The following is a 15,064-nucleotide window of genomic DNA, read 5'->3' on the forward strand; positions in this document are numbered from 1 at the left end:
CACTCACACCCCATCATTGGTAACTACACAACGCAACAGCTGTAATGACAACATGGAGACGTGTGTAGCTCAGATGCTGCCCAGAACATGCAGTAAAATTAAATGAAATTAAAACTGAGCTAAACACCTTCATTTATGACAAGTTATGAACATGTCACAGTGGCCGGACATGGTGAGGAATGAGGACGTATACACACTCACAAGATGGGTATCTAACAGGGTATCTAACACGCGACTCAGGTAACGGGGTATTTAACACACGACAGGGTATCTAACACGCGACTCAGGCGACAGGGTATCTAACACATGATGGGGTATCTAACACACGACAGGGTATCTAACACGCGACTCAGGTAACGGGGTATCTAACACACGACTCAGGCGACAGGGTATCTAACACATGACGGGGTATCTAACACACGACTCAGGCGACAGGGTATCTAACACACGACAGGGTATCTAACACATGACTCAGGCGACAGGGTATCTAACACACGACAGGGTATCTAACACGCGACTCAGGTAACGGGGTATCTAACACATGACGGGGTATCTAACACACGACAGGGTATCTAACACGCGACTCAGGTAACGGGGTATCTAACACATGACGGGGTATCTAACACACGACAGGGTATCTAACACACGACAGGGTATCTAACACGCGGCTCAGGTAACGGGGTATCTAACACACGACTCAGGCGACAGGGTATCTAACACATGACGGGGTATCTAACACGCGACTCAGGCGACAGGGTATCTAACACATGACAGGGTATCTAACACATGACGGGGTATCTAATACACAACAGGGTATCTAACACGCGACTCAGGCGACAGGGTATCTAACACATGATGGAGTATCTAATACACAACAGGGTATCTAACACGCGACTCAGGCGACAGGGTATCTAACACATGATGGGGTATCTAATACACAACAGGGTATCTAACACGCGACTCAGGCGACAGGGTATCTAACACACGACAGGGTATCTAACACGCGACTCAGGTAACGGGGTATCTAACACACAACTCAGGCGACAGGGTATCTAACACATGATGGGGTATCTAACACACGACTCAGGCGACAGGGTATCTAACACACGACAGGGTATCTAACACGCGACTCGGGTAACGGGGTATCTAACACATGACGGGGTATCTAACACACGACAGGGTATCTAACACACGACAGGGTATCTAACACGCGACTCAGGTAACGGGGTATCTAACACACGACAGGGTATCTAACACGCGACTCAGGTAACGGGGTATCTAACACACGACTCAGGCGACAGGGTATCTAACACATGATGGGGTATCTAACACACGACAGGGTATCTAACACGCGACTCAGGTAACGGGGTATCTAACACACGACTCAGGCGACAGGGTATCTAACACACGACAGGGTATCTAACACGCGACTCGGGTAACGGGGTATCTAACACATGACGGGGTATCTAACACACGACAGGGTATCTAACACACGACAGGGTATCTAACACGCGACTCAGGTAACGGGGTATCTAACACACGACAGGGTATCTAACACGCGACTCAGGTAACGGGGTATCTAACACACGACTCAGGCGACAGGGTATCTAACACATGACGGGGTATCTAACACGCGACTCAGGCGACAGGGTATCTAACACATGACAGGGTATCTAACACATGACGGGGTATCTAATACACAACAGGGTATCTAACACGCGACTCAGGCGACAGGGTATCTAACACACAACGGGGTATCTAACATGCGACTCAGGTAACGGGGTATCTAACACACGACTCAGATAACGGGGTATCTAACACATGATGGGGTATCTAACACGCGACTCAGGTGACAGGGTATCTAACACATGACAGGGTATCTAATACACAACAGGGTATCTAACACGCGACTCAGGCGACAGGGTATCTAACACGCGACTCAGGTAACGGGGTATCTAACACATGACGGGGTATTTAACACGCGACTCAGGCGACAGGGTATCTAACACATGATGGGGTATCTAACACACGACAGGGTATCTAACACGCGACTCAGGTAACGGGGTATCTAACACACGACTCAGGCGACAGGGTATCTAACACATGACGGGGTATCTAACACACGACTCAGGCGACAGGGTATCTAACACACGACAGGGTATCTAACACATGACTCAGGCGACAGGGTATCTAACACACGACAGGGTATCTAACACGCGACTCAGGTAACGGGGTATCTAACACATGACGGGGTATCTAACACACGACAGGGTATCTAACACGCGACTCAGGTAACGGGGTATCTAACACATGACGGGGTATCTAACACACGACAGGGTATCTAACACTCGACTCAGGTAACGGGGTATCTAACACACGACTCAGGCGACAGGGTATCTAACACACGACAGGGTATCTAACACACGACGGGGTATCTAACATGCGACTCAGGTAACGGTGTATCTAACACACAACTCAGACGACAGGGTATCTAACACACGACTCAGACGACAGGGTATCTAACACACGACAGGGTATCTAACACTCGACTCAGGTAACGGGGTATCTAACACACGACTCAGACGACAGGGTATCTAACACACGACGGGGTATCTAACACTCGACTCAGGTAACGGTGTATCTAACACACGACTCAGACGACAGGGTATCTAACACACGACGGGGTATCTAACACACGACTCAGGCGATTGGGTATCTAACACATGATGGGGTGGAAGTAGCCTAGGGGTAACACACTCGCCTATGAATCAGAAGACCCGGGATCAAGTCCCGCTTACTACCATTGTGTCCCTGAGCAGGACACTTAACCCTGAGTGTCTCCAGGGGGGCACTGTCCCTGTAACTACTGATTGTACGTCACTCAGGATAAGGACGTCTGGTAAATGCTGTAAATGTAAATGTAAATGGGGTATCTACTACTTGCCACTGAGCAAAGCACCGTCCCCCCACACTGCTCCCCGGGCGCCTGTCATGGTGCCCACTGCTCACCAAGGGTGAGGGTTAAATACAGAGGACACGTTTCACTGTGTCACCGTGTGCTGTGCTGCAGTGTTTCACAATGACAATCACGTCATTTTCAAGTAAAGACTGTATCAGTAAGAAAAGGAAAATGGAAATAAAATGGAAAGACGTTTTTTATTCTCTCTTTGGTGACTGGAACTCTTGGAATTGTTGCTCAGGGGATGTATAAAAGTGGGAATCTACGTCTTTAATTCCATTTTCTGTTCCTAGTGAACCTGTCTGTGATTCACCGGTTCGAACCCTCCCTGCCTCTTCTGCTGGCCTACCGAGCATGACGTCCACATCACACCGCGCTACACCTGCAGCCGTTCCGGTAGAAGCAGGTGCCCACACAGCAGTGGGCAAGAACGGGACCACCTCACAGCATGATGTTCTAATGAAGGTGCTGTGCAGATGCTACCAGGATAATGAACCTCTCTCTCACAGCACTTGTCATTATTAGATGATCATCTGCAGACTGGACTTCACACAGCTGAACTCTGTCATCTCACACACACACACACACACACACACACACTGTGTGGAGCAGTGGAGGCCTAGTGGTTAAGGAAGCGGACCCGTAATCAGAAGGTTGCTGGTTCAAATCCCAAACCACCAATGTGCCACTGAGGTCCCCTTGATGAAGGTCCCGTCCCCACACGCTGCTCCCCGGGCGCCTGTCATGGTGCCCACTGCTCACCAAGGGTGACGTTAAATACAGAGGACACGTTTCACCATGTGCTGTGCTGCAGTGTCTCACAATGACCATCACTTCACTTTAACTTTCAGAATAATTGCAGTGATGTGAGAATTTCACAGGACAGTAAGTATCTGAAACATTCAAGAGACGTTGATTCCGTTTGTCCTGATGCATTTAATGACACCATTTTTGTTTTAACTCAGCACCTTTGAAGAAGGACTCCTCCCCCCTGCCATCTGTGCCACCATCTCCAGCCAGGGACATGTCCACAATCAGCAGGTATATACCAGATCAGCTCCACTCAGCTTTCTAGGTTTTCAGATCTGGAATAAGGTGTGTGTGGTTCAATGAAGCATCAGATAAAGATGTATTTTCAACAGAAACCATCACAGCTTCTAAACAGAATTATGAAATAATCCACAGCCAGTCAGAGCCAATTCATATGAGATTTTCTTATGATGGGCTGCACAGTTAGCAGGGTTCTGGTGCAGGTTTCCTCCCTCCATCCAATGGCATGCACACCAGGCGTCTCTGAGTGTGTGTGTGTGTGTGTGTGTGTGTGTGGTGGGCTGGATGAGTCCCCACCTCTCTCTATTTAATTGAGACATGACGGAGCCCTGATCTGTCTATGTATTCATCATATATAAGATGTATAAGCAGACATTATTAGGTTCTTTATATTGATAATGGGTGATGATGTGGTACTTGTAGTGATCACTGAACGCGTTTGACCATTTTTATTCCTCTTCCAGCTCACGGGCACATGACTCCACAGCCTCCGTCAGCCTCTCATCTCCGTCGGTAAGTTCTCTTCTTCTCCGCGTTTCTTCTCAGCTCTGGCACATGTTGCTCAGGTTTCCTGCACCACTTTACCAGACGAGAAAAAAAATTGATTTGTTAAATTCAATATCCAATACAAATGAAGTTGCATATGCCTTTTTCAAGGAATAATTTGGAATGAATAGATTTATAAATACAGTAATTTATTTATAATATATGAGCACAATTACATCTGCTGCTTGTTTGGTTTATTGATTTTTTTATCTTTATTATTATATTATTATTATAGTAGTGAAATGAATGAATTGTCTTCTGTCTCTCAGATTTGTGACTCTGCTGGAGCTCCTGGTCTTGTACTCAGCAGTAACAGACCAACGCCACTACCCAGTGCAACAGGTGAACACCACGCATGTGCACACACACACACAGACACACACACACACACATCGGGTGTACAGAAAGTGTGTTTTGTCCTCTTATGTCGCAGGTAATGTAGTGCCCCCCCTGGTGGCCAATCAGTACATCCTGAGACCTGGAGGTCTTTTGCCTGCCTACTCGGTACGTCTGAGTCTGTGTGTTTGAATGTACTGTGATTTGGGAATGTAAATGATGTTTTAATGTGTGTGTGTGTGTGTGTGTGTGTGTGTAGATGTGTGTGTTTCTCTTCTCCCTGGCAGCAGATGTGTAGCTACAGCCCTGACTCAGATGTGGGCCAGAACATTTTCCTGCTCTGGTCCAGCTCTGAGGTGTTTGTGAGCAGGAATGTGTTTTTATGATACTAACAGTGAAGCCAGAACTTCAGCAGTGGTGGAGTGTGTGTGTGTTTGTGGACAGAGGACATGCGTAAATGGTTCCCAGGGTGTGGGGACTGGTAACATTATGGTCATAAACCTCCCCCAGAACTAAAACCTTGCAGGTCACTTGCCCCTGTATCACTGGACCTTTCTTCTAAATTTGACTTGTGACTTGCAGGATTATTATGGTGTGACATTCCCTGCTACCACTGCAGCAATTCCTGTGAGAGATGGAGGAGTGGCAAACAACCTGTGCTCAGGTAGACTGCAGGCTCCACCCCTGACTGTCATATTCATAGAACACTGTCATGAAAACACAAACCTCCTAAATTACAGCCAGAAACCAGCAGAATCTCGTGCATTGCCATTTATCACCGACCTCCTGAGCAGCAGAGGGCACTGTGGGCTTGTAGAACGAACAAAAAAAGTATTTTCATTATGTTAATTATATCTCTTCATTATGTTAGTCTGTTAGACTTTCCATTCTTAACTGGAGATTTGACAACTTCTGTTGGACATCAGTCTCCTCGATTCACACTAGTGATGGGCATGGCAGTTATTTTAGATGTCCTGAATCACTAGAATCAGTTCACCAAAGAGATTTGCTCAAAAGATTTGTTCACCAAACCACTCAGTTCTTTGTGGGAGGTTAATATAAGATAAGATAAGTTAAGATAAACCTTTATTAGTCCCACAAGTGGGAAATTGTATTGCCTTTGACTTCCTGAACTGATACGATGCTGAATGGTTCAGGTTTCAGTTCAGTTCAGTTCTGGGGCCAGTATACTAGTATTCTCTGCAAATTGGGCTCAGTTAGTGATCCTTCGATATTCAACACCCATCCTCACCCCAATGTAAATTAATACATACTTCAGTGCACAGATTTGGTTTGTATTTTTTTCCGCATATCTCAGGAAAAATTTATTGTGACGTAATGGGCTTGACAATATTATGAATGAAATGTGTGTGAGACTTCAGGCCAGCATCAGCAAGGAGGCGCACGAGGACCTTGCTCATGTCCCGAATCTCCGCGCAAAAGAAGGATTAGTCAACATCATAAGGCATGAAATCTAGTTGCATAAATGGTGGCAGAATTAGACTTTTCTTACTGTCACTGTGAGGCAGGATTGTCCATGTCCTGTCTACACTTCGCGATTCCACCAAAGAGGTCAAACAAACACCAGTTGTAGTGATGAAAAAGGGGCAGGTTTGTGTTCCAGTGGCTGCAGCAGCTTGCTGTGATTCTGTACCTTTTGTACATACGTGTATGTGTTGATCAGTTTCTGGGCATTTCCCACACTGTAAATGAACCTGCACCTTTTTCAGCACTACACCTGGTGTTTGTTTGACCTTTTTTGGTGGAACGTGGACGTTTCCTGCCTCACAGTCCCTTTGGTTCTTCGTGTGCTAAAGAAGATTGAAACAAATTGGGCAGATACCTCCTTACACTTGCCACACCAATGTAGTATCTTCTGGGATACCTCCGACGTTCAGAGTTAAAATAAGAGCCGGTTTTATTTTATGTAAATTAGATCTGTACAGAATCTAACTGAATATAACTGTAGAATATAATTCTAATGCTCTCTTTGTCTCAAGGTGAATCCACTAAAGTTGTGCCAGGTGACTCTTCCTCCCCAGCCCCTCCTACCACGCTGCCTTCTCCTACTCAGGCTAAGGTGCACATTGGGACTGGACCTCAGGTCCCAGCTCCAGGGGGACAGACCTTTGTGAACACCCCCTTGCCCCCAGGCTATGGCTACCCAGCTGTCTCATACTACCCGCCTCTGCCGAGTGCCCTCCAGTACCCACCCCTCTTCATGACCCCCACCAAGCAGGCCAACCAGTATCCGCCACCCAGCTATGGTCAGTCTTACAGTACAGGTATCATCTTCTTCTACCTTCGGCCTCTCCCATTAGCAGTCACCACAGCAGACGGTTGTCTGCATTTGACATGACGGCTTTAAAATGTCCGTTAAACAAATCCCATATTTGGTTAACTAGGACCCAATCTGCAAATACCATCAGTTTTATAACTAGGTAAATAAATAAATATCAGAGCCTATTTTTGCGCTGAGCCCTCAGCAAGCGTGGGATGTTCTGCTCAACTCAATGTCTTGAAAAAAAATCATGTGATGTAGAAAAATGTATGGGATGCATCGTGATGCTTCGATAATCAAGGCATTGATCATTGTAATTTAATCAAAGTGTGAGACCTGTGAAGCGTGGTGAGTAGGTAGGGGTGTTAGCGTGGTGAGTAGGTATGGGCATTAGCGTGGTGAGTAGGTATGTGTCGGCATGGTACGGGCGTTAGCGTGGTGAGTAGGTACGGCGTTAGCATGGTGAGTAGGTACGTGTCAGTGTGGTGAGTAGGTATGAGCGTTAGCGTGGTGAGTAGGTACGAGCGTTAGCATGGTGAGTAGGTACGTGTCAGTGTGGTGAGTAGGTACGGGCGTTAGCGTGGTGAGTAGGTACGTGTCAGTGTGGTGAGTAGGTACGGGCGTTAGCGTGGTGAGTAGGTACGTGTCAGTGTGGTGAGTAGGTACGGGTGTTAGCGTGAGTAGGTACGTGTCAGTGTGGTGAGTAGGTACGGGCGTTAGCGTGGTGAGTAGGTACGGGCGTTAGCGTGAGTAGGTACGTGTCAGTGTGGTGAGTAGGTACGTGTCAGTGTGGTGAGTAGGTACGGGTGTTAGCGTGAGTAGGTACGTGTCAGTGTGGTGAGTAGGTACGGGCGTTAGTGTGGTGAGTAGGTACGGGCGTTAGCGTGGTGAGTAGGTACGGGCGTTAGCATGGTGAGTAGGTACGTGTCAGTGTGGTGAGTAGGTACGGGCGTTAGCGTGGTGAGTAGGTACGTGTCAGTGTGGTGAGTAGGTACGGGCGTTAGCATGGTGAGTAGGTACGTGTCAGTGTGGTGAGTAGGTACGGGCGTTAGCGTGGTGAGTAGGTACGTGTCAGTGTGGTGAGTAGGTACGGGCGTTAGCGTGGTGAGTAGGTACGTGTCAGTGTGGTGAGTAGGTACGTGTCAGTGTGGTGAGTAGGTACGGGCGTTAGCGTGGTGAGTAGGTACGTGTCAGTGTGGTGAGTAGGTACGGGCGTTAGCGTGGTGAGTAGGTACGTGTCAGTGTGGTGAGTAGGTACGGGTGTTAGCGTGAGTAGGTACGTGTCAGTGTGGTGAGTAGGTACGGGCGTTAGCGTGGTGAGTAGGTACGGGCGTTAGCGTGAGTAGGTACGTGTCAGTGTGGTGAGTAGGTACGGGCGTTAGCGTGGTGAGTAGGTACGGGCGTTAGCATGGTGAGTAGGTACGTGTCAGTGTGGTGAGTAGGTACGGGTGTTAGCGTGAGTAGGTACGTGTCAGTGTGGTGAGTAGGTACGGGCGTTAGCGTGGTGAGTAGGTACGTGTCAGTGTGGTGAGTAGGTACGGGTGTTAGCGTGAGTAGGTACGTGTCAGTGTGGTGAGTAGGTACGGGCGTTAGCGTGGTGAGTAGGTACGTGTCAGTGTGGTGAGTAGGTACGGGCGTTAGCGTGGTGAGTAGGTACGTGTCAGTGTGGTGAGTAGGTACGGGTGTTAGCGTGGTGAGTAGGTACGTGTCAGTGTGGTGAGTAGGTACGGGCGTTAGCGTGGTGAGTAGGTACGTGTCAGTGTGGTGAGTAGGTACGGGCGTTAGCATGGTGAGTAGGTACGTGTCAGTGTGGTGAGTAGGTACGGGTGTTAGCGTGGTGAGTAGGTACGTGTCAGTGTGGTGAGTAGGTACGGGCGTTAGCATGGTGAGTAGGTACGTGTCAGTGTGGTGAGTAGGTACGGGTGTTAGCGTGGTGAGTAGGTACGTGTCAGTGTGGTGAGTAGGTACGGGCGTTAGCGTGGTGAGTAGGTACGTGTCAGTGTGGTGAGTAGGTACGGGCGTTAGCGTGGTGAGTAGGTACGTGTCAGTGTGGTGAGTAGGTACGGGTGTTAGCGTGAGTAGGTACGTGTCAGTGTGGTGAGTAGGTACGGGCGTTAGCGTGGTGAGTAGGTACGTGTCAGTGTGGTGAGTAGGTACGGGTGTTAGCGTGAGTAGGTACGTGTCAGTGTGGTGAGTAGGTACGGGCGTTAGCGTGGTGAGTAGGTACGTGTCAGTGTGGTGAGTAGGTACGGGCGTTAGCGTGGTGAGTAGGTACGTGTCAGTGTGGTGAGTAGGTACGGGTGTTAGCGTGGTGAGTAGGTACGTGTCAGTGTGGTGAGTAGGTACGGGTGTTAGCGTGGTGAGTAGGTACGTGTCAGTGTGGTGAGTAGGTACGGGCGTTAGCGTGGTGAGTAGGTACGTGTCAGTGTGGTGAGTAGGTACGGGCGTTAGCATGGTGAGTAGGTACGTGTCAGTGTGGTGAGTAGGTACGGGCGTTAGCGTGGTGAGTAGGTACGTGTCAGTGTGGTGAGTAGGTACGGGCGTTAGCGTGGTGAGTAGGTACGTGTCAGTGTGGTGAGTAGGTACGTGTCAGTGTGGTGAGTAGGTACGGGCGTTAGCGTGGTGAGTAGGTACGTGTCAGTGTGGTGAGTAGGTACGGGCGTTAGCGTGGTGAGTAGGTACGTGTCAGTGTGGTGAGTAGGTACGGGTGTTAGCGTGAGTAGGTACGTGTCAGTGTGGTGAGTAGGTACGGGCGTTAGCGTGGTGAGTAGGTACGGGCGTTAGCGTGAGTAGGTACGTGTCAGTGTGGTGAGTAGGTACGGGCGTTAGCGTGGTGAGTAGGTACGGGCGTTAGCATGGTGAGTAGGTACGTGTCAGTGTGGTGAGTAGGTACGGGTGTTAGCGTGAGTAGGTACGTGTCAGTGTGGTGAGTAGGTACGGGCGTTAGCGTGGTGAGTAGGTACGTGTCAGTGTGGTGAGTAGGTACGGGCGTTAGCGTGGTGAGTAGGTACGTGTCAGTGTGGTGAGTAGGTACGGGCGTTAGCGTGGTGAGTAGGTACGAGCGTTAGCGTGGTGAGTAGGTACGGGCGTTAACGTTGTAAGTAGGTAAATCGAATGTGAAGGTTCACACAGTGGCGAGTAGATAAAAGTACACAATGAAGGTTACTGCAGTCAGCAGGTTTCAGGAGGATCATGAATACAGAATTCTCTGATCAGTGTGTGTTTGTGCAGGATTTGATGACCTCTCTCAGGGACGAGAGTTCAGTAAAGGATATGGATGCTCTGCCCAAACACAGTCAAGTCCTTCAAACAGCACCATCAAAGGTATACACACATATACTCTCTCACACACACACACACACACACACACTTCCCTGAATAGATGACAGTCTTGAATGGTGTCTCTTGCAGGCGGCTCTGTAACTGCTGATGTGAGCAGTGGTGGATACAGTAAGACTCAGGTGAGTGTATGTGTGTATGTGTGGGTGTTGATAGGTGGTGTAAATCACACTCCCTCTCCCGAATCTGTCAGTCATTTGAGAAGGCGGGGTTTCATACAGCCATGCCCCCACACTTCAATCTGCCATCTGCACTGGGCGGAGCCACAGCATACAGCCATACGTCATTTGTACACATCCTACCTGCACATCAACAACCTCATTTACAACGACTGCAGGTAAAACTAAAATCCTATAAATCAAACAAGAGAAGTGCACACACCTATTTTTAGAGGTTGTGAAGAATATGATGAAGGCTATTTTGAAGAATCTAGTAAAAAATTGTTTGATCAACCCTTTAGTTCAGCACACTGTCATCATCATAATCTTCATCTGCTTCATGTGTGTGTGCGCCTGTGTGCATGTGTGTATGTGGATGTGGTGGTGTGTATTTGTGTGAATTCTCTGATCGGTGCTGCTGGTGATGTGTATCTCTGCAGACTCTTCCTAGTCAGTGCAGCCAGAATGGCAGCATAGCACAGAAGAACCAGAACAACAAGAACAATTACAGCAGCTCAGCGTTCTGGGCCAACTGACCAGCTCTCCTGCACTTGCTTCTGTGAGATAAGTTTGTGGGTTTTGTGCAGTTTCTGCAAACTGGAGCTTTTTTGTAGGATAGTGAATGGAACCTTCTTCTGCAGGTCAGGGGGTCATCACCATGTCATTCCCTTTAATCCTCACCACTGGACTTCACCAGCGATCTGTTGGGACTCTGTTACCACTTTTATTTCACTTTATGGGACGTGTGCTCTGCGTCCCAGAAGAGCTCACCACAGGTTTATATCAAATTCCTCCTGCCATGGAAATAAACATTCTCTGCTATGGTCACCCTATAAATGATTTTGTGTTTGTGTGTGTGTGTGTGTGTGTGTGTGTGTGTGTGTGTGACTGACCAGAAAGGGGTGGGGTGTAGAGTGTACCTGTAGGGGTCAGGGTGTACAACAACAACAACAACAACAACATTTATTTCTTATATAGCACATAATCACATACAGTATGTCTCAGTTGTCTCAGGGTGGCCTAGTGGTTAAGGAGTATCACAATGACAATCACTTCACTGTCACTGTTCACTGTTTAGAAACAAGGGGCTTTGACAGGCCCTACAGTTGATACCCCCAAAATTGACCCTTCTGCACACGAGAACAAAACTCTAGGAGAGAGAAAAAAGGAAGGAGGAACCATTGGGAAGGAGTGATACAGAGAGGGTCGGCCTTCTAGGGTAGAGTGAGCCTGAAATTAGTGTCAGTGCAGAAGAGGAAAAGGTCCTACAGTTGTGGTGTAAAGGTCCAAAGTGTATTATAGAGCATCTGTGTCTAATTTGTGTTGTTAGCAGTTCATTGCTAGGGACTAGGATTCATCTGGTGGTCTCTTAACTGGACTCTGGAGGTTGTCTATGGTTGCCAAGGTGACTGTGTGATAAAGTGGACTTAATAATTGACACTGTGTCAACCAGACCAGAGTGAACAGATATGTTTTCAATTTAGATTTAAACACTGAGACTGTGTATGAATCCCGAACACTGACTGGTAAGTGGTAATTGTAGGGGTCAGTGTAGCTTGTACCTGTAGGTGTCGGGGTGTTGCGTGGTCCTGTAGGGGTCAGGGTGTTGCATTTACCTGTAGGGGTTGGGGTGTAGCATGTACCTGTAGGTGTTGGGGTGTTGCGTGGACCTGTAGGGGTCAGGGTGTTGCATTTACCTGTAGGGGTTGGGGTGTAGCATGTACCTGTAGGTGTTGGGGTGTTGCGTGGACCTGTAGGGGTCAGGGTGTTGCATTTACCTGTAGGGGTTGGGGTGTAGCATGTACCTGTAGGTGTTGTGGTGTTGCGTGGACCTGTAGGGGTCAGGGTGTTGCATTTACCTGTAGGAGTCGGGGTGTAGCGTGTAACAGAAAGAGTTGGGATATTGCGTGTGGACCTGTAGGGGTCAGGGTGTTGTGTGTACCAGAAAGGGTTGGGATGTAGCCTGTACCTGTAGGGGTTGAGGTGTGTGTGTGGACCTATAGGGGTCAGGGTGTAGATTGTACCAGAAAGGGTAGGGATGTTGCTTGTGGACCTGTAGGGGTTGGGGTGTTGGGTGTACCTTCTGATTTATAGACGGGTGTGATACCCACTAGGCGTCTACCCCTCAAGGTGTTCCATAAAATTGATTTATAACTTTTATAACGAGATTTATAATTTATAATGAGAAATTAATCTAGATCTGAAACTATTATTACTCTAGAACTGAAAGTCATTCCGAAATGCTCCATTCAGATCAGTGTTCAGTGTAGAGACGTGGTTTATCAGTGGTTTACATTCAACAGTCTGTCCAACAGTCATATCAGATGTTCCTGCTGCTCAGTGACGCGAGTAATGACACCATCACAATCAGTAGATTACAGGAATACACCGGCAGGACCGCGGGTGTCATCAGGAGGGAACTGGTAATGATTACCCAGGGTTCCAGTGGGTGTAGGCCCATCGAAGCCTGTCCCGTGAATGGAGAGGAAGACTGCTTCTGTCCAGGTTTGGTGCTACAGCCATCTTACCCAGCAGATCCATTTTCTGACCTTCTTAGATACTCCTTTCACTTCAATTTCCTGGGGAATAAAGATAATTTTTTCTTAAACAACCGTCGTGTTGTGTGTTGATGTATCCTGTTTTATATGATAAAATTCACACAATCTAAAACAATTCATTATTAAAATGATATAACTTTCCCTATGATGAAGAGAGAAGACGTGGCCTGTTTTTAATTCCATCATGAAGGTTTTAGTGATATGTGTGTCTGTGCACTTTGCCTTGAGTTCCTGTAACCGCTGACTGGCCTCGACGTATCGGAGTTCTCAACACTCTGTCCCTTCGTAGTCCGAAGGTCAAGGTTCACTGGGGCGTGTGTGCGTTTCAACCCTGAATTAAAGATGAACTGAGTAAACACGTCTAGTAAAAGTGTGTCCTTCAGTTAAAAGCCATTATTTCAGCATCATCCTGAATCAGACTTTATCACATCTGTTCTGAATACAGATATGGGCTCTCACCCTCACTGAGCAGCCTATCTCAGCCACGTTCCGAACAGTTCACGGTTGCTGCCGCTCCGGGGAACAGTTTTTATTTGTTTTTGTGCCTGTTTTGGAATGCTCTGCTGAACCGGAATGTTCTCCATGCAGGTTTTCCTCCATGTGTCTCATGCTTTCTGCAAGCATTCTTTATGTTTTATTTTTTCACACAATCTTTGCTGAAAAGTGTAGCCTTCTGTGTCTAGTACAACTCACAGTGTGAAACTGAACTCTGTCACATATTTCTGTATCTACTGTATATACTGTATTCCTTTATATTAATATAACCTCTTCACCTATTTAAATGCTTTAATAATGGAAAGGAAAAGAAAGAGCATGTAGAAGAACCTTTTCAGCTATTTAAATGGTATAATAATGGAAAGGTGGTGCACCAGCAGAAGAAGGAGCATGTAGAAGAACCTTTTCAGCTATTTAAATGGTATAATAATGGAAAGGTGGTGCACCAGCAGAAGAAGGAGCATGCAGAAGAACTATTTCAGCTATTTGACGTACAGTAGGTTTTCTGAAGAACAATGTCAGAACATGCCAGGCAGTAAAGCCTATTGTTTGCATGGGGTTCTGTAGCTACTACATCCTGGACCATGAAGCAATGGAAGAAGGTGTCCTGGCCTGTTGAATTACATTCTCCTTTACATCATGTGGATGGTGAGATAAGGAAGACACCTGGCACCAGGATGCACCATGGGAAGAAGGCACTGGAGGCAGTAGGTAGTAGGTGTTACCTTGTAGGTAACACATCGCCTATCAACCAGAAGCCCCAGGTTCAAACCCCACTTACTACCATGGTAGTAACCAATTGAATATTAGGCAGGTGGTCATGTGACATGTCTGGGGCCACCTGTGGGCCACATGGTTCTTCTGTGTGGAGTGAAAGTCCCAGAGAAACGCTGTCGCTCCACTCATTCTCAGGCACTGACGACAAAGACGCGCTGTGTGTGTTGCCTCTGCGGCCATGTGTGGGGACCGTGGCCCCCCGGTCGCGCGGGGACCCCCTTGTTTTGAATTACAGGCTGAATAGCTACCGTCACGGGCTGTTTCGCGCCTTTCATCCAGCGCATAAGGACCGTGAGAGCCCCGTGTTCCTGAGGGCCCCTGAGCTGAGAACCTGGCAGCAGCCCCGCGGGGCTTCACAGGCCGACCGAACTTCCCAGAAATCTTACATTTTAATCACATGTTTAAGACCCCACATGTATCAGGCTGCTAGTAAAACACCCAGCTCTGAAGCAGAAGAGCACAAAGCCCACTGTCCCCAGGGGGACTGTCCCTGTCGCTCTGGACATTACTGTAATATATTCCTGGAGCGTGGTGTCCCCCCTCCTTCCACCACCTGAAGTGAGCC

General features: G+C 47.9%; 1 protein-coding gene across 4 annotated transcripts in view; it reads left to right on the forward strand.

The window, feature by feature from the left end:
* Positions 1-11,513, forward strand: part of LOC114783354 (ubiquitin-associated protein 2-like) — a 15,203-nt gene extending 3,690 nt beyond the window's left edge. Inside the window, exons 14-26 of one of the 4 annotated variants that reach the window (XM_028968804.1) lie at positions 3,253-3,424; positions 3,811-3,844; positions 3,925-4,000; positions 4,474-4,522; positions 4,825-4,897; positions 4,989-5,059; positions 5,474-5,555; positions 6,934-7,158; positions 10,404-10,496; positions 10,584-10,633; positions 10,705-10,848; positions 11,110-11,228; positions 11,311-11,513. In XM_028968804.1, the coding sequence (XP_028824637.1) occupies positions 3,253-3,424; positions 3,811-3,844; positions 3,925-4,000; positions 4,474-4,522; positions 4,825-4,897; positions 4,989-5,059; positions 5,474-5,555; positions 6,934-7,158; positions 10,404-10,496; positions 10,584-10,633; positions 10,705-10,848; positions 11,110-11,205 (1,165 nt within the window). In that variant the 3' untranslated portion in view covers positions 11,206-11,228; positions 11,311-11,513. Of the gene's footprint in view, positions 1-3,252; positions 3,425-3,810; positions 3,845-3,924; positions 4,001-4,473; positions 4,523-4,824; positions 4,898-4,988; positions 5,060-5,473; positions 5,556-6,891; positions 7,159-10,403; positions 10,497-10,583; positions 10,634-10,704; positions 10,849-11,109; positions 11,229-11,310 lie in introns of all 4 variants that reach the window. The other 3 variants (XM_028968801.1, XM_028968803.1, XM_028968805.1) reach the window with 3 other exon arrangements.
* Positions 11,514-15,064: the final 3,551 nt, after the last annotated feature.

Source organism: Denticeps clupeoides, unplaced genomic scaffold, assembly GCF_900700375.1.
Source record: "Denticeps clupeoides unplaced genomic scaffold, fDenClu1.1, whole genome shotgun sequence".
Classification (NCBI taxonomy): Eukaryota; Metazoa; Chordata; class Actinopteri; order Clupeiformes; family Denticipitidae; genus Denticeps; species Denticeps clupeoides.